The following is a 23,578-nucleotide window of genomic DNA, read 5'->3' on the forward strand; positions in this document are numbered from 1 at the left end:
TTTTTAAAACTAAATTTGTATATAAATATATATATATATATATATATATATATATATATATATATATATATATATATATATATATATATATATATATATATATATATATATATATATATATATATATATATATAAGAAGTATTATTATTATTATAAAAGGGGGTTTTTACCGTTTAATGACCGGTTTGTCAATTTTATGTCTTAAGTCGCAGTTAAAACCTAATGTAAAAAAAATATATATATAACTTAATTTAAAGCATAAAGTAAATAACAATAATTAAAGTGCGATAAATTAAAGTGCGATAAAATAAAATGACAGTAAATAAAAGTTGCGATAATTAAAAAGTGCGATAATTAAAAGTGCAATTAAATAAAATGACAGTAAATAAAAGTGCGATGAAGTATGAAATAAAGGAATTATGCTTATTTAAACTTCCATAATCATGATGTTCAACGTGTTAATTTTAGTTTATTACCATGAGTTAATTGTCCTTTGTCCTGGATTATTCAATATGTCCATACGGTTTTGTCCATAATAGTCCATCAGTCATAAATATAAAGTGCGAGAGTCTTCGTCAAATTATCCTTATACCCGAAGTCAAATATTCCAACTAATTGGGGATTCGAATTGTAACAAGGTCTTAATACTTTGTTTAATGAATACACCAGGTTATCGACTGCGTGTAATCCAAGGTTTTATTACTTTGTTAACAATTACACCAATTACCCTTGAATGTAATCCACCCCTGTTTCAACTAATCCATTAACTATTAATCCAGTTCCGTATCCGGTAAAATGAACAATTATTGGTATTTATAGATATCCCGCCCACCGTACCCGATTAAGCGTATGTGGTTATTTATAGATACGTCAAATTATAACCTTTATATTAAATTAACAAGGTATCGTTAAGTTAATATAAAACCCATTAATAGCCCATAGTCTAATTTCCACAAGTGTCGTTCTTTTATCCAAACTCCAATTATGGTCTGAAGCCCAATTATCCAATTTTAATATTTAGCCCAACATCACGATTACTTCGGCATTAAATAAGCAAAATAATAACTTAGCTACGAGATATTAATTTAAAAAGGTTGAACATAACTTACAATGATTAATAATAGCGTAGCGTTACACAGACAGAATTTCGACTTACAAACTTAAAACATTTGCTAACATAACCTTATTATTATTAATCTTATATTAAAATTAAAATTATATATATATATATATATATATATATATATATATATATATATATATATATATATATATATATATATATATATATATATATATATATATATATATATATTTGAGAGTAAGAGTAAGGAAAAGAAAAAGATGTGTTTTTTCGTGCAGAATTCGATGGCTTTTATAGGCCCACATTTTACTGTGCAGCTCCTCGAGTGCGGAGCTTTTGTTCTTCTTAACTCCGCGAGTGCGGAGGTCTTAAATACAGCTCACATTATGATCCAAAACGTGGGCGGCTTTTAATTAATATATATAATAATATATATAATTAATTATATATTATATTATATTCTTGTGCACAGTTGACTTGTAATTTTTGGTCCGTTGCGTCGCGCGTTGAGAGTTGACTTTGGTCCCGGTTCCGGATTTTCGAACGTCCTTGCGTATAATTTAATATCTTGTACTTTGCGTTTTGCGGCTCGTACTCTTGTAATTTTTAGACGTTCCTCATCAATAATTTGAACCTCTTTGATTGTACTTTGTACTTTTTAGCTTTTTGGTCGTTTGCGTCTTCAATTCATCGAATCTGCCTTTTGTCTTCACCTTTTATTATTTAAACGAATATTACTTGTAAATAGAACAATTGCAACTAAAAGCTTGTCTTTCTTGAGGGATAATGCTATGAAATATATGTTCGTTTTTAGCATTATCACTCTTGCTATGTGAGTATTACTTGCTACTTGCTAATAATGCTTAATACTCATAAACTTGTCAACTTGATTAATATGTTTGCCATGTGCTCATTAGTTAGGATTCAAGTAACTAACCTACTCCAATAGATTAAGTGCAAAATGGTTCACAATGAAACTATAGTCAATTTTCTATTCGGTCTAGTCTAAGTAACTAAGTGTGATTGCTTGTTCAAGAATAACTTAACCTTAATGTCTCTACATACTTCATGATTATCTTATAGAAACACTATTCAATTAATCCCTAACTAAACTCAAATGAAACATGTATTGTGATTAATTGGAACTAGAAAGTTAATGATATAGTGACTAGCCTTTAGAATTGAACCAAGTGCATTATTGTGACTAACTAAGTCTTGACCAAACTGAAATTTCCCTAAATATCAATCAAGACACTTCTCCAAGAATGTTGGGCTTGCCACTTTTGGAATGATTAGTCACTTTCATGCAATAAGACCAAATCTCACACTTAATGCATATAGTACTTGTATAGGATGTTTGGTTTCTTTTGTAGGGGCTAGAAGGAGTAAAGGTGCCAAAATGTGGTGTTCAAATCTGAGTCAAACGGCTATACAACGGATACCAATTTTGGACTGAAGCACGCACGATCGAACCACGGTCGACCGTGCAGGCAACCGTGTGTCAACGGCTATTTTTGAATCCCACTATAAAAGGAAAACATTTAAGAGCATTTGAAGCTGACCCTCTTGCACATTTCAAAGGCTTATCTCCAGTGATCACAAGTGCATCAACTACTACTCAAATGTGATCAAGCAAGAGAAGATTCTATGATCTTATAGATATAGAATTGGGTTGTTGTAAACTTACTAATCAAAATCATTTATCTTGTGAGTTTACTTAATGTAATGTGTGTCCTAGTATTGTGTTAGGATCATCATTGCAGAGTGTATAAGTCTTGTAACTTCAATTAGTGGAAGCATAGGCTAGCTTAGTGATCTACTTCCTTAAAGGGACTTAGGAAGTTGATTAATCTTATTTGGAGATTAATACTTGTCCAAGGTGAAGACAAGTTGATCTAGGTTGGAGTTGATCTTTCAAAGGGATAGAAAGATTAGGTTTGTTGTCTACTAAAGAAGATTGAAGACTTGTAAATCGGATCTCCACCGGGTTTGGAGACCAGTGCTTAGTGAAGCAACAAATCCCGATTAGTGTAATCGGGGAGTGGATTAAGGTGGATTAATTAACATCCACCCGAACCACTATAAATCCTTGTGTCTATGTTCTTTACATTACTTCATTTATCATTTGAACATATACACTACACACATCAAGTTTGAGTTGAGTTGGTTGATCAAAGTAAAATCGAATTTGGTGATCAATCGAAAAATTGGTAAAAACGTATTAAGTAACTATTCACCCCCCTCTAGTTACTTACATATATGACCTAACCCATCGATTATTTGAATGTTTAATATTTCATCTCTTTAATTAGTTCAGGAGGTTTTTGAGGTGTTTGTATTCTCCCTTCTTCGAACTCCGTCTCGAAGAGTAATTAAGATCAATTATGTTTTAATATCATTCTAGTCATATTTTCTTAAGCTGTAATTATGAAGTTGTATTCTGTGTAGTTTTAGAAGTGTCAACGTTGTTTTTTGATTTTTTATTATTGTGTTTTTAGAATATGTAAATTACTTGTTAGCTTTTTGATGGGATTCATTTTATATTGCTAATAAAACACTATGCTTTACATATGGAAGATGATCCTCATACATCACTTTTTGATCCGTTTACGGAAAGACTATATTTCCGATGATTATGTGTTTCCTCCACGTAAATTTAAAAGATGTTTTCAAATGCGATCGCAATTATTCCTACGTATCATACAAGGTATATCAGAATGCTCTCTTAATCCTTTGCCTGCGCACTTTGAATTTTTTAAACAAATAACCGACGCTATTGGTCGTCAAAGTTTTAATATATATCAAAAGTGCACATCATATGTTTGATGAATACTTGCATATGAGTAAGCAAACATCATTAATGTGTTTATACAACTTTTGTTTGCGTGTTACTGATTTGTATCAAAGAGAGTATCTTCGAAAACCAACAACACACGCTATTCAGCGATTATACACATCACACGAAGCAAAACATGGTTTTAGAGGGATGTTTGGAAGCATCGATTGCATGCACTGGAAGTGGAAGAATTATCTTGTCGCATGACAATGTCAATACACAAGTGGTCATAAAAAACCGTCTCTTATACTCGAAGCTGTAGTTTTGTATGATATGTAGATATGACACGCCTATTTTGGTGCTGCAGGTTCTATCAATGATATCAATGTGTTAAACCGATCACTATTCTTTGATTCTATTAAGAATGCTACAGCTCCACCTACACTATTTACCGTAAATGGTCGTGATTACACATATGGTTAGTATCTCGCTGATGGTATTTACCCAGATTGGGCTACACTTATTAATGCATTTTCATCTCCAACTGACGAGCTACATGCAAAGTTTACACGGTTTCAAGAAATTGCACGACAGGATGTCGAGCGCACATTTGGCGTTCTTTAAGGCATCTTATACGCTTGTATACTACTGCACAATATGATCCAAGAGGATAATACTTTTGGTGTAACTTCACTGGACGAAAAGTATCTAAGAGATCCAGATAACCAACATACTTTTGTTAGGAATCGAAACACTAATCGTGCAACACGAGATAGACAAATACGCGACAGAAATGTGCATAATCAACTTCGGGCAGACCTAACCGAGCATATATGGAATCTTTCACCAAATTTTCGCCGCACCAACTAGTTTTTTTATTATTGTATTTTTATGACTATTAAATTATTGTAATATTTTATTTTTAAGACTTTTTAATTATTGTAATCTTTTATTTTTAAGACTTATTAATTACTGTAATCTTTTATTAATTTTAAGTAATGTGTTTTATTAAATTAATTTGTTATTATAATTACAAAATAATAATTAATAATATAACTAATAAACTAAATGAAAAACTAAAACCATCAGGAAAAATGAAAAAGAAATAAAAATACTTCACCCCTACTCATCAACACGCCACTATCACACCACTCATTATTTACCAGTTTAATAACACGTTTACCAAGCACCAGGCCGGATGACCAATATGTCTAAATCTTTAAATAATTTAAAATTTTAAAGTAGTACTGCTGAAAAAGAAAAAGAAAAAAAAAAATCTTTACATAGAGTTTTTCTTTACAAACTTTAAAGAGCTCAGTGGCTCTAAAAATATCTTTGAATCGGATAACTTAGGGAGATGGCCGTAATTCAAACGGCGACCACCGTCCGTACCGTCGGCGGTCACTTTTCACGTGAATGCCATTTTATTATATCTCACCCAAACACCTTCTTCTTCAAACCCTGGTACCACAAAAATAAGTTAGCAAATCATAATATTTATTTATTACTATGCACCTATTTTATCTCTTACAAGATAAGGTTCTAAAGTACCGTTAAGTTGTTAATTTTAAAAATGCATATATAACTGTTATTAAATCATATATCTTAATTTGAACCAAGAACAGGATGCTACATTATTTTTGCCTAATTAATTCTCTAAATTACTAATGCATTGATGCAATATAAATTCCAGATTGTTTGGGGAAATTTGAGATGCTGTATATGTATCAATTGATAATTTGTGTATGGTGTACTTTTTGATATGTTGAAATTGAAATTTATGATTGATTAATTGCAGGCACAAGATTACAGGTAGGAAATGTTTGAGTAACAACAGGATTAGGGCATCATCTGCAGGTGAGTTACCGGGTCCATTGAAACTGATAAAGCCTCAGTATCAGCAGCTATATCATCCTTCTGAGGACATATCTGATTGTGACGAATCGGATGAGAATGGCAACACCATACTTAGACCTGCTGAAACTAGTATGACTGTTATCGAGGTCGTTTTCGCACATTATCTATTATCTGAATCGTTTAATGCCTGCAGATAGAATTTAGTAAGTATACGAAGAATATTAATTGGCTGTGTGCATCACAAATAGACTTTGAACGCATTAGGCCTCATTCCCCTATAACTAAATATTTCGATTGACCCATTAGTAAGTGGACGGGTTGGAATGGTCATATCTACTGTAAAAAAAGAATAATTTGGCAGTGTTAAGGGTGTCTATAAGGTTACAAGTAAGTGTCTTTTAGGTTGTGTTATGTTAAATTTGATATTTAATTGTTTGAGTTATATAGTGAAAACAGCCCGTATTTATTTTGAATGTAAAATATTCGTTTCAGGCGAACTGCAAAGGTTTGGTTATGTTCTCAGGTCTGGTCAGTGATGGGGTGTATGAGAACATCTTCTTGCCCGATTTGCCTTATGTCAAGGGTGAAAATGGAAGTTAGTTTCCATGTCCATTTTCTATTGTGTTATACTGTTATTGTTTTGTATAGAAGTTCATCATTGGTATCAATATGTCTTTGTGTACCGCCTTCGCAGATATATATTTCCAAGTGAAAAATGACGAAGATGTTCTCGAAACTCTTGCTTCTGGAGATAACGTTGTGGTAAGGAACATTTTCCATTCTACTGTCAAAGTTTGTATCGCTTATGCTAGGTAATATCTACGTGGTGTTTAGATGTGCATTTTGAAACATAATTTGGTAGTATTAATTAATCAGAAATTAACTATAGCACAAAGAGAGTGTTTCAATGTGCTTTCTGTACACATAAACAATTAGAACTAATGGTTATATATTCAACCATAATAAACATCATCAAACAAAGGTTTACATGATCATGTATTCTTACTGTACATCATTCAATTTCTAGCATTTGCTTGTATGTTTGCTAATTGTCAAACATTACGGTGGATAAATAGGTGGGCCAGACAGGTTTTGCAATGGGTCGAAACAGGTTATCAGTAGGGTCAAATCGGTCCACTTTGAGTTAATTCTCTAACATGTTTTTGTAGATTTCTAGATATAGTAAACAACTCACGTGTTGGAAATGATTTCAAAAACTATATCATATACTATAACAAAATAACAAAATAAAAAACTGAATGACTTTTACCCATTTTCCTTTTAGGTACACTTTTTTCTGTAGTTTACCTGTTTTATCCGTAGGAAAGAAGACTGAAAGCTACCGATTCAAGCGTTCATTAGTTAAAGGGTTAAAATTGCAACATCTACTTTGACATGTATATTGTTTCTCATTATAGTCAATAGTAGTTAGACTAACTGTGGTTCATAGAGTGATTAACACTTGAACATCTAATCTAACTTGTTTCTGTTCAAGCGTATTAATTATTATTTGAGCCAATGCAGCAAGTGATAATAGGCTTGGATACCTCAGAAATGGTGAGTGAGATGGAGTCATTAGGTCTATCAGACGATGATTCTGGTTTTGAGGATGAAGATAGTGATATTGACGATGGTGAAGAAGACGATGATGATGACAATGGCAACTACGTAAAGGTGGTGATAGTTTCATTGTTTTTATTTGTTGTCTTTAGTCAAATAAATTCTAGTTATACGTTCTGATTCATCATGTTTGATGTTGCAGGATTGGGTGTCAGTTCTAGAAGATGATGATGATTCTGATGGATCTGTTGGTGACTGGGCTAATTTAGAGACTATGCGTTCTCATCATCCGATAGATTTTGCTAATCAGCTGGCTGATGTAAGCATTTATTGATAGCGTTATTATAGTTAAATGTTACAATATGATCGGGTTGGATATAAGGAAAAAATGGTTTGAATTGAAATAGGACATTTTTAGCTAGTTCGGGTCAAAATGGTTTGGGCCAGATTGGGTTGACCTGCAAGTACTATCTGTCCCTTTATGCTATGTAATAAACAATGAAGCGTATTAAATTATATTACAAAATTAATAATATGACAACAAAGGTTAGATCAAATAATAACTTGAGTATAATATATAAGAACTAATTTTTCCAAACAATTTTCAGTTCGTATCAGATGTTCCTATAAATTACATGGACCGGCCTCCATCTGGTCTTTCAATTCAAGGTCTGTTAAGACCTGCATATGTAGAAGAAAATTCCGTCATCAACGAGCGTACGTTGAATGATAACGAAGAAGCTAATCATATTGCTCGAGAGGAAAAAGAAGAGTTGAACAATGATCAAAAGGTTAGGAATGGAAATTCATACTATAAGTTGGAGATGATCAAAATGCAATTAATTTCAGCTCACGGAAATCAGGTATGCGTAACGTTCTTCTTTTTACAATTTTATTTAAAGGTGGCAAAATAGGTCATCGTATATAAGTTGAAACAGACTATCTTGTGTCAGGTTGACTAAGAACTTTTGTTGACTGTTTTAATAGACTTTCTATATATAACTAGTGCACTACATATTACAATATTACTTTATTTTTTGAAATAAAGCAATTATAGGAGGCTGTGTGCATGGAATAGACCTAGGGAAACTTTCAACCTGTTAAACCATTTGACCTGTTTCTTTTGTATATATCTTTTTATCGGCCAATTTGACCCTTAGAGATATAACGCAACTCAAATCGACCCACTCATAAGTAAATCAGTCCAAATTGCCACATTTTTATTTTTTCTTAAATTGTTAATACAGGCTTCAATCGAACTGGAAGATTTTAGTAAGTCTCAACCTGATGCAATTGCACATTCAGCTGCAAAAATCATATCTCGCGTAAAAGCTGGTGGAGATAATATGATACAGGCTCTTAAAGCGTTATGTTGGAGATGCAAAGGTATTCAAGTTGAGGTAATGCATACCTTACTCGTTTTCTCATGTAGTCTTCGAACTTTGGACTAAAAAAGTCTCGATGCTTATACTTGTCAAAAGTTTTTTGGTTTTTCTGAATTTTGTTGTTCTTGTTGATAGAATTGGTAATAAAATCGGTTCCATGTAATGGTAGGAGGTGGCTCTGATTGGCGTCGACAGCCTTGGATTTGATTTGAGAGTGTGTTCTGGTAGACAAGTTCAAACATTGCGCTTCACATTCAAAAATCGGGTAATCTCTAACTTCTAAACTCAATTTATCCGATAAAAGTTGAAACCTTTATAAGATAATGAATGTCAAACTTTCAAGAATTTCAAAAACCCACCTCTCCCGTTTGATGCTTACATAGATGAACAAAAAGATCTGTTCTAAAACGGTGGCAATTTTACTCACTTAGTGACGCGTGTGTTAGGGTTATGCTTATATCTAATGGGTGGTGGTAAAACGAAAGTATCATTAAAAGGAAACACGTCAAATGGCCGTAAATATGACAATGATGTGTAGCTAAGTTGGTAATGGGTTTGACACCCCATAGCCACATCGGCTAAGTGTCTCAGGTATGCCCCCCACAACCTACATTGTGGAACTGGCAGCCGATTGTTGGCCGGTCTGGGTTGCCGGTTATCATCCTTTTTGCCACTCAAAAAATGGTTGTACATGTTGGAATTTGAAAGTGGTCAAAGTCTATTTTCATTATATACGACCCACTAAATCGCTTTATTAAAATGATATTTTGTATTATTTTAATAACTTTTCTCTGCAATCACATTTAACACAAATATTTTAACAACTCTTATTGGCCAACTGACTATAATGCACAAGTACAAGGTAGGAATGATGCTGTGTAATTTCAGGCGTCCTCGGAGTATGGGGTAGAGAGCCAGTTGAATTGCTTACTTTTCCCTACAACCGTTGGCCAACATCATAAGAAAGAAGTTCTTCACGAATCAGAACAACATAATTCATAACATGGTGAAAATATCCAAACTTGTTGCTCACCGTCGTTATGTAAGTTTAACTCTGGTTAGCACTTACCACTTTGTGTTCATGATTGTAAAAAAAAAATCACCTGTGTGATTCCATTCAGTTATATTGCATATAAGTTTGTAATTGCATGCCATATTGCCTTGCAGAATAATCTCGATTTGTGCATGGTCTAGCGTACATGTGGACTTGAGCATGTAACTAAGAGAACTGTACAAAGTTGATTTTCAATGAAATATGTTTGAAGGTTCGAATGAATGTGTACATCATGTCCTATGCAGTGGCAGATGAGGCCTTTTAAAGCCTTTTAAAGAGGTTGAATTTTTATGCAGTGTAACAATGAAATTTATATGTAACTTTAAGTTATTAGAATGATTAGAATGATAGGATGTCTTTGTAAAGGCATTGGTTCATATTTTGAAAAATATCAGACTGCTGTTTGCGGGTCTGATAGGATGTTGGTAAGTGACAGATTTTAAACATGCGTTATTATGATTGAAAGACAGTATCTAACATACTGAAAATTTGTTGAAACTGGGAAGTGGGAAGTGTGGGGCATTTCAAAAGTTGCACATTTCTTTAGCCAAATCTATAGATTAGTTCCGGAAATTTGTCAACAAAAAAAGAAAAGAAAAAGACTTGGGAAATAACATACAAGTAAAACTTCAAACTTCGTTCGAAATAGTCAAGTACAACCGATGGGACGGGCGACTCCCTCTTTCTTCCAGTAAGAAATCGTTTTCTCCGTCCCTTAGCCCGGTGCTAATGACGCGCTAAGGAACCTCCACCATGCCGGGGGACCAAGCAGGGGCATAGCTAGCGGCATAGGAGCTGACTCGGCAACAACGGTTTTGTGCAGCATTGGATTTATCTAATATTTGCTTCCCCACGTTATACCAATGAAACCTTGAAAGCACAATACTCCAATTCATGTTACGAAACTGCCGAAGTTTGGCTTGAGTGGTATGGGGTGAAATCCAACTTGGGGTACTGCCAACCCAGGTTCGATCATCACTCCAAGCCGGGAGTTTCTAACCTTTGATGGTACTGTCAACATCAATGCTATTTGCGAAGGTCTCTTGGGAGTTTTCACAACCTTCAATGGTATTGCCAACATCTTCGCGAATTGGGTTTCCTCCTAACGCGTGTGTGGGTGACAAATGAGAGCATTCGATGTCGATATCGCCGTTTAAAAAAAAAATTCATGTTAATGACGGTTCTTTAAAACCGTCAGCTGTGTGGTTGGCAGACATCGGATAGTCTACATTAATTGTAACTCATACGATTCATGTACGCTTCCTGAATAACTTTACGGGATTATCACCAAAAAACTCATTTTTTTGACCTTTCTTGAGTGAGAGCCCAAAAAAAAAAAAAAAAAAATTGCCAATTTGCCCTGCGACCTTGGTTTCACATGGGAGCAAGGAGCAATGCACCTTGCTCCTTGCTCCCAGGTGGAAGCAAGGACGCAAGGTGCATCTTGCTCCCTTGCTTCCACCTGGGAGCAAGGACGCAAGGTGCCTCTTGCTCCCAGGTGGAAGCAAGGGAGCAAAATGCACCTTGCGTCCTTGCTCCCAGGTGGAAGAAAGGGAGCAAGAGGCACCTTGCGTCCTTGCTCCCAGGTGGAAGCAAGGGAGCAAGATGCACCTTGCTCTCAGGTGAAAGCAAGGGAGCAAGAGGCACCTTGCGTCCTTGCTCTCAGGTGGAAGCAAGGGAGCAAGAGGCACCTTGCTCCTTGCTCCCATGTGAAACCAAGGTCGCAAGGACGCAAGGCGCAAGGGAGCACGGCACCTTGCTCCTTGCGAGGGCAAATTGGCAATTTTTTAATTTTTTGGGCTCATGCAAGAAAGGTAAAAAAAAATGGGTTTTTTGGTGATAATCCCTAACTTTACTTCTAATTTTTAAGTTTTAGTTTGATGTATTTTCGAAATATAAAAGTAGTAAAGTACGAAACTTAGAATTTTCCTAACGTCAACCTTAGAACTTAAATTAACGGCCTTTCAGAAAAAAAAAAAAAAAAAAAAAAAAAAAAAAAAAAAAAAAACCTTAAATTAACGTGCTAAGCGCCACATAAAAAACGCTTTAGGCCACATGCAATCGTTAGTTTCTTTCACACTCATTTTACCCGCCACATCAGCGCCACATTAGCACAAACCCTTTAACATTTCTTTCACATTCCTTTCACTAAACACCCACAATCATAAACTTCACCACCCTACTTAACCCATTTTTTTATTATTATTTAAAACTTAAAATATAAATATAAATAACATTTATAAACTAAAAAAACAAAAAATACAAATTACATTAAAAATAATAATAAAGCCGATTACATAAATTAATAAAAATACGCTTACATTAAAATTAAACTACGGAAAAAAAAAACACTATTACATAAAAAAAAAAAAAAAAAGACTAGTACATAAACTAAATAGCGATTAATCGGTATAATAACCATCCGCACTACCATCGGTTTCGTGAGGAAGATCGTCCCAAATATGTTTGGTATACAACACGACATTTGTGGATTTGATTATTGTGGTTCCGAGTAGCCACGCCCATTTATCGTTATCCTGAAGCCACTCGAAGACCTTGTTCTCGGGATTCCAGTATGCAAACTGCGAAATCTCATCGCAGTGCGCGTTTCGCCTTAAATAATCAAACATTTCGTCAACTCGAAGCCCACTGACCGGCACGTCTACATAATCGACCCGCCCACCGACGTAGCGGTCCATGTCATCGGAAAACAAACCGCCGCCGTGAATCTCGAACGTAACAATGTTTAGGGTAACCATTTTTGTGTATAAAAATTTGAGAGTGAAATGGGTTGGAAAAATAAAAATTGAGAGTGAAATGGGTTTGAAAGTGTAATAATTTGAGAGTGTAATTGTGTGTGTGTGTGTGTATATATATATATATATATATATATGAAATAGGTTGAGAAAAAAAAAAAAAAAAATCTACTAGCCATTGCAAAAAAGAAAAGAAAAAGAAAAAAAAATTAAATAGGACATGGGCCCCACAAATCGAACGTTAGAAGGGTGAGGGGGTGGCTGGCGGGACCTGTGGCGGTTTGGTGGTGGTGGGGGTGACACGGGTGACGGCAGGTGGCGGTGGCTCTCACGAGCCATTGCGTGTGGCCTTATACAACGCATCAAGTCACCTTAAGGTCAGTTAAATAATAATAAATTGATTTTATTTTGAAACATACAAAAGGCGCCTTAATTTGAGCGGTTTGTCTGGTGATCACGCCATTCTCATTTCCGATCTTATGGCTGGTGGTTCAATTAGAAAATCATCTTTTAATAATCGATTTGCAGTGTCTTTTCTGCTCATCACAATTAGGTGTTTGTTAGGATCATCATCAAATGATGTCAAAATTTACGACATTCAAATCGTTAATGAGTTCGATCACGATCCTGCTGCTTTCACTCAGGTTCATCTATTCATCAATTAACATTCATTCATGCCCTTTTAATTATTAATTTTCACCCACAACAGATTAAATGCGCTTAGTTCTTAAAATGGAAGGTTAAATAGATTAATAATTAATATTGACGATGAATTTGCACGTGAAATTCAATTTGCGTTTGGGAATGTATCAGGTTGCATTTGATAATAACCCTAATTTTTGTGATTGTTTTTTAGGGGCTCTTATATGGAGGGAACAATACGTTGTTCGAGTCAACAGGGCTTAATGGACATGTGCGTTTTCTTTCTTTTGTTTACAGTAATTAATAACTAAACCTAGATTTTGTAAATCACATTGTTTATTCTGGCTTTTGCTAATTATATACACAAAAAATCAAGATGTAATAATTTAATCAAAAAGCGTATCCATCAAAATATGATTTTCAGTGGAGTTCAGTTCTGATAGTGAAGAATTGTTAATTTATCTGTACAATTGCCGATTGGCGATGGCAGACGCGAATGTTTTTTTTGGCTGTAACCTTTTTATTTCATCAATATTTGCTTGATTGACAAACATGTTTTTTCTTCTATACAGTCGTCTGTACGAAAAGTGAATCTTCAGACTGCAAAGGTATTAGAATGATTTGTTTGATTATAGGTAGAACAATGTATTAGAATCTCGAAATTGATACTATTTGATCTTCTTAATTTATCCCAGATTGAAGCCCTGCATAAAATGAATAATACTTATTTTGGGGAAGGTTTAACCCTTTTGGGTGAAAGGTCAGTCAGTTAACAAGAACTGTTTGTTTTTTTTGCTCCATCAATTATCCTTATACTACAATTGAGCATCTTATAGTTATTATCGAATATAAGTTGACAGTTAATTTATGTGGTTTCATCATCCCTTTTTAAATAGTTTAAAAAATGCTTACAAGTTCTGTTTACTAACGTAGAATTTTATGTGTTTTTACAGGCTGTATCAATTAACTTGGTTGACGAAAACAGGTTTCATATATGACAGACATAATTTAAGCAAAGTACGCGCTTCATATGTATCCATGATAATTTGTGTTTTCATTTTATGTTAGTTCTGTCTAAATACGACATTTCAGTTACGTACTTATAAGTATATATGCAAACAAATGTTGCAGTTTGAGACATTTAGTCATCATATGCATGATGGCTGGGGATTTGCGACAGACGGGAAATTTCTGTTCGGAAGTGATGGATCATCATCTTTATATCAAATTAACCCTCAAACAATGGAAGGTATATAATAATATATCATCAAATTTGCCTTTTTTATAGTTCATTTCATACACTCTGATCTGAGTGTATGAGAGAGTTTCGTGATAGCGTTTGGATAATGGTTTCCGTTATGCAGTTATTGCAGAGAAAGTTGTTACATACAAAGAACATGAAGTATTGAATCTCAATGAACTAGAGTACATAAACAATGAAATTTGGGCAAACATTTGGCAGGTATATTTTGTATGCTTTAGCTTCTTCTGATGCTTTGTTATCTAATTATGACACCAGATCCATTATGTGTATTTTGAGCATGTTAATCATAGAGGTATTTGGAATTTTGTATATACATCTTTAGTTTTTTTTTTTTATTATGATTTTTTTTTCAGAGTGATTGCATAGCTAAAATCTCACCAACAGATGGAACTGTTACAGGATGGATTCTTCTCCAAAAGCTAAGGTATTACTCTCTACCTCCAATTGCATGACTACATGATTATTAATTTCGTAACTAGGTTCAACTGATACTGTTTTCCACATTTATTCTCTATTTATAGAATGGGATTAATAGCTGCCGGTTACCAGGTATGCACACTTTTTTAAATCGTTTTGTGTAATCTTCATTATTACTCACCGAATATACTATGCTTTAGATTGATGTCTTGAACGGCATAGCATGGGATGCGGACGAGAAACGAATTTTTGGTTAGTTTCTTCCAAGCTAACTTATTACTAATTGTCACCCAACATCCATTAGACGTAGATGTTGGTTTATTTTGGCTAGTAGAAGATATGTGTATCCCACATAGGTGGGAGGAAGATGTGAGGGGTGAGTGACTTGGTTATATAAGAGGGGCTAAGTCTTCATTCCAAATTGCACCAATCAATACACTTTAAGTATTTGATTATTTCTTTCTTTCTTACCCTTGTTTGAGAGTTGTATTAGTTAAATATTTTGGAGAGTGTAGTTGGCTTAAGAGAGTCGTCTATATCATTGTAACAATTTGTGATATAGTGTATTTCTCTCTTTGGGGGCCGGTGGTTTTTCTCCTGTTTTGGAGTTTCCACGTTAAATCTTGTGTTGTGTATTGTTCTTATTTCTTTACTATTATTGTTGGGCTGGGTGGTAGGAATTAGTGAGACCGTAATTTCCCAACAACTGGTATCAGAGCGTCAGGTTTGACGGGGGTATCGGTTATAGGAGTCGGAGTATGCTCTGTGGTTGCCACGGGAGTGGATCGTCCACATCAGAAACGAGTTCTATTGATCGTATAGGGTATCTGGTTAAGACAATATTTTTTCTGATTCGTAGTAATAGTTGGATTTGTTAGTGGCGAGTTGTGAATTTCCGATTTAAAGGGTCCTGGCTACCTGCTACATCTTTTGGCTATTCGAAACGTGAGCAAAATCAGAGAAAGTGTTGTTTATAGGATACGTATACGATGTCGAAGTTCAGTCCAATGAGGTTTGATGTAGAGAAATTTGATGGGAGGATCAATTTTGGCTTATGGCAGGTTCAAGTCAAGGATGTGTTGATTCAGTCCGGGTTACACAAGGCATTGAAAGGTAAACCCACCTTTGTTTCCGGCAGTGATTCTAGCAGTAAGTTCGATGAAGAAGAATGGGATGATATGGATTTGAGGGCAGCAAGTGCGATTCGTTTGTGTCTTGCAAAGAACGTGCTTGCAAATGTGCACGGGTTATCAACGGCAAAGGAGCTTTGGGTTAAACTAGAGCAGTTGTACCAGGGCAAGGGCATCTCAAATCGGTTGTGTCTTAAAGAACAATTTCATACTCTGCGTATGGATGGGGGTTCAAAGATTTCAGATCATCTAAGTATTCTTAACGGTATTGTTTCGGAACTGGAGGCTATTGGAGTTAAAACGGATGATGAAGATAAAGCTTTGAGGTTGATATTATCTTTATCATCGTCCTATGAGCACATGAAACCTATTCTAATGTACGGGAAAGAAACGTTGAAGTTTGAAGATGTTACTAGCAAGCTCCTATCCGAGGAGAAAAGATTGGAAGGTAACGGAGTCTCCTCATCAGAAGCTACGGTACTGTTGTGTTCGGATAGGCAGAAGAGAAACTCTAGAAAAAATCTGACATGCTGGAAGTGCGGGAAGACTGGGCATGTAAGGGTTAATTGTCCAGGTGGAGCTAATCCGGTAAATGGCTCCAAAGACGCTAACATTGTCTCCGTTGTTACGGAGAGTGACGAATTCCTCTGAAGTCACGTCATCCTCATGGTGTGTCCGCGCCACCGTGGAAAGGGATGTTCGTTAGCGGTTCCACAATTACACATGGGCATTGGTTTGGCGTTGATGCAGGTTGTGTGGTGGAAACTGATGTTGTAGCTGATGAAACTTTCAGGGAAAGCCAAACAGGAAGTTGCACCATAACTGTTCAGCTGGTTATACAACATGTGCCGAGGTGAAATGCTTGGAATGTGATATTCTAAGTGCTATACTCTTAATGGTGAAGTATGATAATTCTTGTTAAGAGTTATGATTGTCTGTTATGACAATGATTGTCGGGTCTTGACAATATTCGATGAAGATGCAAATTTTATTTCTTGGCTTAGAGATAATGTCAGCGGCATGAAGATGAGGATCTTGAAGTTGTCGTCAAGGAAGCATCTACGTCGGTTATCCTTGCAATATGGGAAGCATGGTTATCTTCTTCTATCCAAAAGGTGGAGATTTGTTGGTTTATTTTGGCTAGTAGAAGATATGTGTATCCCACATAGGTGGGAGGAAGATGTGAGGGGTGAGTGACTTGGTTATATAAGAGGGGCTAAGTCTTCATTCCAAATTGCACCAATCAATACACTTTAAGTATTTGATTATTTCTTTCTTTCTTACCCTTGTTTGAGAGTTGTATTAGTTAAATATTTTGGAGAGTGTAGTTGGCTTAAGAGAGTCGTCTATATCATTGTAACAATTTGTGATATAGTGTATTTCTCTCTTTGGGGGCCGGTGATTTTTCTCCTGTTTTGGAGTTTCCACGTTAAATCTTGTGTTGTGTATTGTTCTTATTTCTTTACTATTATTGTTGGGCTGGGTGGTGGGAATTAGTGAGACCGTAATTTTCCAACAGTAGATTTGATGTCCATTATATATTTATATTGTTATTCATGTCAGCATGATCCTTAGATTAGATAGATTCAAGACCGGGCCAGAAATCTCTGCATAAGGCATCTCAAATTCCATATAGAGTAGTATAGGTTATTTGGTGTGATTTTTTAAAAATATGGAGTGAAAAATAAATCAAAGTAGAAAGTAATTCACTAATTCAACATCAACACTTACTCTACAAAACATTTATAATATTGCATCTACGTAACAGTATAATTTTTGAAGTAACTAGTAATCTTATTTGTTTTTGATGTAGTGACCGGAAAACTGTGGCCAAAGCTCTATCAGATTGAGTTGCATCCTCACAGGGGACAATTACCTTTGTCCATTGAAAAATTGTGCTTGGGTGGTTCTGTTGATTGAGGGTGAAGTATGTAATGATAGATGTCGATAGTCGAGGTATCGTGGACCCACTGAGTAACCAGTATGAGACTCGGCCTATCTTGATTCCAGCCTTTTTTAAGGGTTACATGACCCGTTCGCATTAATGAATAGTTCCATATAGGTTACAATACAGCTAATCAGTTGATGTTTGTCACTGAATCATATTTGCGTTCAATCAAACACATGCATTAGGCAATTCACACTGTGTAAACCATGGATCTATTTGCGGTTAATTCATATTAAAACAACTTAAAGTATCATTGTATCGGACCTCTTCAAGAAGCAACTTAAATTATGCTTTAGGCGTCTTTTATATCGTATGTGTATTATATGCATATACTTTTTATGCATACATATGCCATTAGAAGAATCTTGAAATCGGATCCTAAATTGACGGATTAGTGTGAGCGTATCCATGCGGTTGTGGTGAAATCTAAAATATCAGCTGATCCGCATACAAAGGAATTGGATATGATAAAAACTCACTAATCAAATATGATAAATTCTTGGTTCATGTGTATAAGCTTCATTCATTATCAGTTTGTCTAAAAAATCAAGAACAATCTGATACAAGGCACATCAAAACAATGTATTCAACTCCATATAATCCAAACTTGTGTATAACAAATTTTACATGAAAGGCCTTTTGACGATTTCTTTATCGTCTAAAAACGTCTGTATACAACACAAATGAAACATCTTCTATTTCCATAAAATGTTCCATCCTCAGCGTGACATTTCATGTGACAAATTGTGCATTATGTGCTCATCCCCATCTTCAAGTGCAGGACCAGTTGATGGTTTTGCACCAGCAGCCACAAAGTTTTTAAACCAAGTAGGTTGCTGAAACCTCGTGGTGGGGCTACCATTACTTGAACTACTTGGTGAATCTGTAAAGGTTGTTGCGGTTGCGTTTGAAGTGATACTAGCAAGAAATTGATATGCCACTTTGCTAGCAGTTACAATCTCCGTTTTAGCTTGTCTGAACTACAATAATGTCAGAAGGAAGAAAAAAAAAAAGCACTTTCAGTCAGTATATCAAATGTACGTTCGCATATGTGACAAAATGAACAGGGTAACAAGCCCAAACATGTTGTGGCTTCCGATGGGTAGAAGAAAATACTCACCCGGTAAGCCGTATTCCCTGCTATTTCCACAGCAGTGTCACCAGCATTAGCAAACCTGTTCACCCAACCTGTAACAAAATGTCAAATAAAATTGTCACTTTTGGTTGGTTATATCTAATCTTTAAACCCATTTCTCATGGGCACTGCACTACTACTGCCTACATTCATGGAGTACAATTAGAGATAATAGCCACAACACAAACGCAAAAACAATAAACATAACAATATAGATCATTGAATGACCCCTAGATTGATGGAGCAAGTCCATTCATAAATATAAATATATGACTAAAGCTAAATTTAATGTTTAACTTCAAAAAGAGATTTGGAATCACCTGGAAGTTTAGACACGCCGAGTATCTCACAGAGCTCATCACAGAAGTGATTACAGTTCTTTGACAGCAAATTGTAACAGTTTCCTGGCCATTCTCTACTTATGTCCCTCAGGATTTGATTAAACTTCGACTTGGTAAGATTTGTTTTCCCAAGAACAATACATTCTCGATATGTGTACATTGGATTTTTTCCAGAAGGACAGTTAAAAACTCCACTTCCCTCTTCACAATACCCAAATGACCATTCATCATCTCCATAAACCTGTCATATATAGCAGACAGCCAGATATGAGAATGAAAGTTCACTTTCATACACGTTCAGAAAAGAAGTTAACACGTAGCTTCACGAAAAGTTCACCGTCAACGTATCAAGTTCACTATCAATACTAATTCACGTTTGATTCTCAAGTTCACTATTACTACCGCTTCACGTTTGATTGTCAATGTGAACCAAGGTTAAAGATCTCGGATTTCTGGGAGATCTCGACATCTCGGAAAGATCTCGTCGTGGAGATCTCGGACGTTGACTTACTTTGACTTTTTAGTTTTTTTAATATAAATATGTATATATAAATAAATATATGTATATTTATATACATTTTTACAATATTTTACAAGAAAATTCGAGAAATGAGCAAGAAAATTCGAGAAATTATGAGAAAATTCAAGAAATAAGCGAGAAAATTCGAGAAATCGTGGCTTTGACCAAGTTTGACCACGTTGACCGAGAAATCTTGCGAGATGGACATCTCGTCTCGGATGCCTTCCAAAAAGGAGATTTCAGAGAGAAATAAGGAGATTTACAACGCTGATGTGAACCATTGACTACTAAATTATAATCATTTGAACATAAAAGCATAAACGTTGTAATTTGTCATAACTAACACATCTCCAAATATGTCACGAATTTAGACTGTCTTTATCAGATACTATTACCCAAGGATAGACCTCCATACAAAATTCATTAAAAGCAAAATGCAATGTTTAAGTAACTTCCACATGGTGCTTAAAATGTAGTAACATTATCACATCATGATTTAGCTAAAATTTTGCAACATACAGAGTAATGCTAATAACATTTAACATAAATATTCAACAATTTCCTCAAAATTCGATAATTAAATATGATTAGATCCATCTAATTACATTAACTTTAAACAATTTACCAATTGTAGTATCACTACTTCTAGTTGAACTCTGCAAAACACTAAACAGTGCAAATCCACTGTTCAAATAAGACATCACAATCACAAGAAATAGATCCAAACCCTAGATAATAACAGCAGCATTCACTTAATTTCTAATAATAACAATAATAAATAAAGCAGTAACGATTACCGAACCTGAACAGCACTGTGAAAAATTCCACCGAGACCGATTCCATCTTTGAAAAACTTATTAATCTGAACAATAGTGTTGTTTGTCTTCTCTGAATCACTGTTAGTTACATCATATATATGTAACATCACTTCCATCATCTCAACCAAATTTTTATATTATACTCCGTATTATTTAACCTGCACTAAAATTACAGAGAAACCCTAACCCTAGCTTTGTATTTAGGGTTTTTGAAATTGAAGAAACGAGGGGCACAAATCGAAATTGATCAAATAAAGGATGTTGAGGAAACGGAATTTGATCGCATATGGTCTCCACTCTTATATCCGTTTTATTTTATTTTATGATAGCAGGCCTGTCATTACTTTATTATTTTATATTTTATTAATTATTACTCCGTAGTTTTTATAATTACGATTTTTAAAAAAATGAGCTAGCAAAGTAGTTTTTAACATCACAGAATAATAATTATAAACAATGATTGATTACTACTTTTAAAATGTCGATTATTTAACTTTACAATATTATGTACCTTAATACACATATGAGATATTTTCTTCATAAATTGATATATCCATCATAATTTTGAATTAGATACTTATATTATACAATTAACTAATGCACAACTCAAAGAAGACTTAACCACCTTCACGATCATATGTCACATATACACGAGTTAGGAGGAAACTTAAATCGCAACAACTCTGATACTACAATTGAAGGTTAGAGAAACCCCCTCCGCAGGGCCAGGCCTAGCGTAGGGCGAACCGAATGACCGCACTGGGCATCATAAAATTAGGGGCATCAGTGTTCATGTGCAACTGTAATTTTGAAGATTAATAAAGAAAAGATTTTTATTTAATGATGAATTTAGTTGCAGATGTATTTGGAAAAAGTAGTGAAGAAGAGGACTAAATTTCTAGACATTTTTGTTTGTTTTTTTATAAATGTTTGTTTTATTACCCTTTAATGTTATGCAAACAAACATTTAAGACCATTGACTTTGTTACTTTAACAATTTTAACCCCTACAGATTAATCAAGGAACAAGTTCAATACCTATTAGTGTACAAGTACTCATTTCTGATGTTACTACCATTTAAAACTGCATGTCTATATTTTACACTTTTATTTTTATTGCTACACTATACGAGTAGATTTTAGAGACTTAAAATTTTTTCACAAATATTATGTCTAAAACTTTGTATGTTCTTAAATTTTTGTATATAATTGATTTAATTTAAGTATTAAAAGGTTAAAAAGAACTTTGTTGCAAAGTATACTGTATATGTATATTTTTATATATTTTAAGTTAATAAAAAGATAAATGAAATGTTATCAAGTATTTGTATATTTCTAGTCTCAGTTACGTAAATATATTTAATCTAATTAAAAAAGAAATGATTTTTCCTTTTACCTAATCATACTATCTTTAATCCAATTATAGGTGCATGAATATAACTCAACTAAATTTATTGGGTTTTCAAAACTATTAAAACCAGTGTAATGTTTTACCAAAAACAGTCATTACAGCGGCATATATTTTTCATTTCGCCCTGGGCATCAAATAGTCCGGCCCGGCCCGGCCCGGCCCTGCCTCTCCGAGAAGATAATTGCTAGCAGTACTATAACGACCCTCATTTTTCCATTCTATATTTCTTCCAATATTAAATGCCCAAACAATATAATTAAAACTTAATGATTAAACTTTAATCAACAATTGTTAAGTATTAAGAGTTATAAAACATATTAATTAACTTTGTGCAATAATTGTCAAGTTAATAAAAGATAAAAATGACGAGCGAATAAACTTTCGTGAACAAAATGAATAACCTTAAAACTTGTACACTTAAATGATTAAACTTGGATACTTAAAGAACCATTTAAACTAATCACAAGATCAAGGACTAAAGTGAAAAGTTCCAACCCTAACCCTAATCGATTACTTTGACACCAAGTTTTCCCATTTTACCCTAAACCTAGAACCTTCTAACCTCACCTATAAATAGAGACCTAGGCTAATGCTTTTCTTGTATCAAAACATTCTTATAATCCTCTCTCAAAATCACAATCTCAACCTCCATCTCTTCTTTGATTTTCGGCCAAGGAATCACCACCACCACCATCAAAAGCCGCCACCCTACCACCTTACAACCACCATCGACTACCAAGAAACACCACACAACTACCACCTCTCGGTCATCACCAAAACCGAGGCCACCCTTCGGTTTTACCCTAAGCCGATCGCCACCCATCACCATAGTTTTATCGTGTTCGTTTGTTTCTTGTTTTCGGGTTGATATTCGTCGCGTTCATCGAATCTTCAAGGTGTTCATAATATTTTCGGGTTTGATCTTCATCATCAAGTGTTTCTTCTTTTCTTTTGTTAATCATCTTCATATCTTCAAGGTATAACATAAACCCTAAACCTATTTACATTACCTTTGATCTTTACTTTCAATTCATATTCATGTTTCGATCTTGTTAATTCAAACAAATATATACATATACATATACATTATATACATATACACGCATAGATATATACATATACATGTAACAAAATATATATATATATATATATATATATATGTTGTAATCGACAAAAAAAAAAAAAAAAAAGATAAAAGTGTTTGATCCTTAAAAACCTAAAACCTAATAAAGATTATGTTAATGTGGTTATAATTGGAAAGTATACACACACACACACACACACACACACATATATATATATATATATATATATATATATATATATATATATATATATATATATATATATATATATACACGTCACATATACATATATATACTATTTAAAAAAATATATATATTTATATACATATCGGCATATATATATATATATATATATATATATATATATATATATATATATATATATATATATATATA

The 23,578-nt window shown here is 34.2% G+C and overlaps 3 protein-coding genes across 4 annotated transcripts; 2 read left to right on the forward strand and 1 right to left on the reverse strand.

Moving 5' to 3' along the window:
* The first annotated feature begins 5,121 nt into the window (after window positions 1–5,121).
* On the forward strand, window positions 5,122–10,188 carry LOC139893371 (uncharacterized protein At3g49140-like). Of its 2 annotated transcripts, none has more exons than XR_011774501.1 (11): window positions 5,122–5,324; window positions 5,659–5,863; window positions 6,210–6,312; window positions 6,412–6,479; window positions 7,242–7,391; window positions 7,480–7,596; window positions 7,886–8,140; window positions 8,525–8,677; window positions 8,832–8,927; window positions 9,551–9,719; window positions 9,830–10,188. XR_011774501.1 is itself a non-coding variant. In XM_071876529.1 (11 exons), the coding sequence occupies exons 1-10, from the start codon at window positions 5,218–5,220 to the stop codon at window positions 9,662–9,664; spliced, it is 1,368 nt and encodes a 455-aa protein (XP_071732630.1). In that variant the 5' UTR covers window positions 5,122–5,217; the 3' UTR covers window positions 9,665–9,704; window positions 9,830–10,188. The 2 variants fall into 2 exon arrangements, 1 of the variants encoding a protein (XP_071732630.1); XM_071876529.1 differs by having other exon boundaries at window positions 9,551–9,704.
* A 2,763-nt stretch (window positions 10,189–12,951) lies between these two features.
* On the forward strand, window positions 12,952–17,861 carry LOC139889923 (glutaminyl-peptide cyclotransferase-like). Its single transcript, XM_071872836.1, has 11 exons — window positions 12,952–13,116; window positions 13,329–13,385; window positions 13,687–13,722; window positions 13,810–13,874; window positions 14,068–14,131; window positions 14,246–14,363; window positions 14,479–14,576; window positions 14,732–14,802; window positions 14,900–14,927; window positions 14,996–15,047; window positions 17,739–17,861. Exons 1-11 carry the CDS (start codon window positions 12,952–12,954, stop codon window positions 17,843–17,845), a joined length of 861 nt encoding a protein of 286 aa, XP_071728937.1. The 3' UTR covers window positions 17,846–17,861.
* A 555-nt stretch (window positions 17,862–18,416) lies between these two features.
* LOC139893372 (uncharacterized) lies at window positions 18,417–21,046 on the reverse strand. Its single transcript, XM_071876530.1, has 4 exons — window positions 20,672–21,046; window positions 19,329–19,590; window positions 18,994–19,061; window positions 18,417–18,853 (listed from the first exon to the last, which is right to left on the reverse strand). Exons 1-4 carry the CDS (start codon window positions 20,804–20,806, stop codon window positions 18,593–18,595), a joined length of 726 nt encoding a protein of 241 aa, XP_071732631.1. The 5' UTR covers window positions 20,807–21,046; the 3' UTR covers window positions 18,417–18,592.
* Between the last annotated feature and the right edge of the window lie 2,532 nt (window positions 21,047–23,578).

This window comes from Rutidosis leptorrhynchoides, chromosome 2, assembly GCF_046630445.1.
Source record: "Rutidosis leptorrhynchoides isolate AG116_Rl617_1_P2 chromosome 2, CSIRO_AGI_Rlap_v1, whole genome shotgun sequence".
NCBI lineage: Eukaryota > Viridiplantae > Streptophyta > Magnoliopsida > Asterales > Asteraceae > Rutidosis > Rutidosis leptorrhynchoides.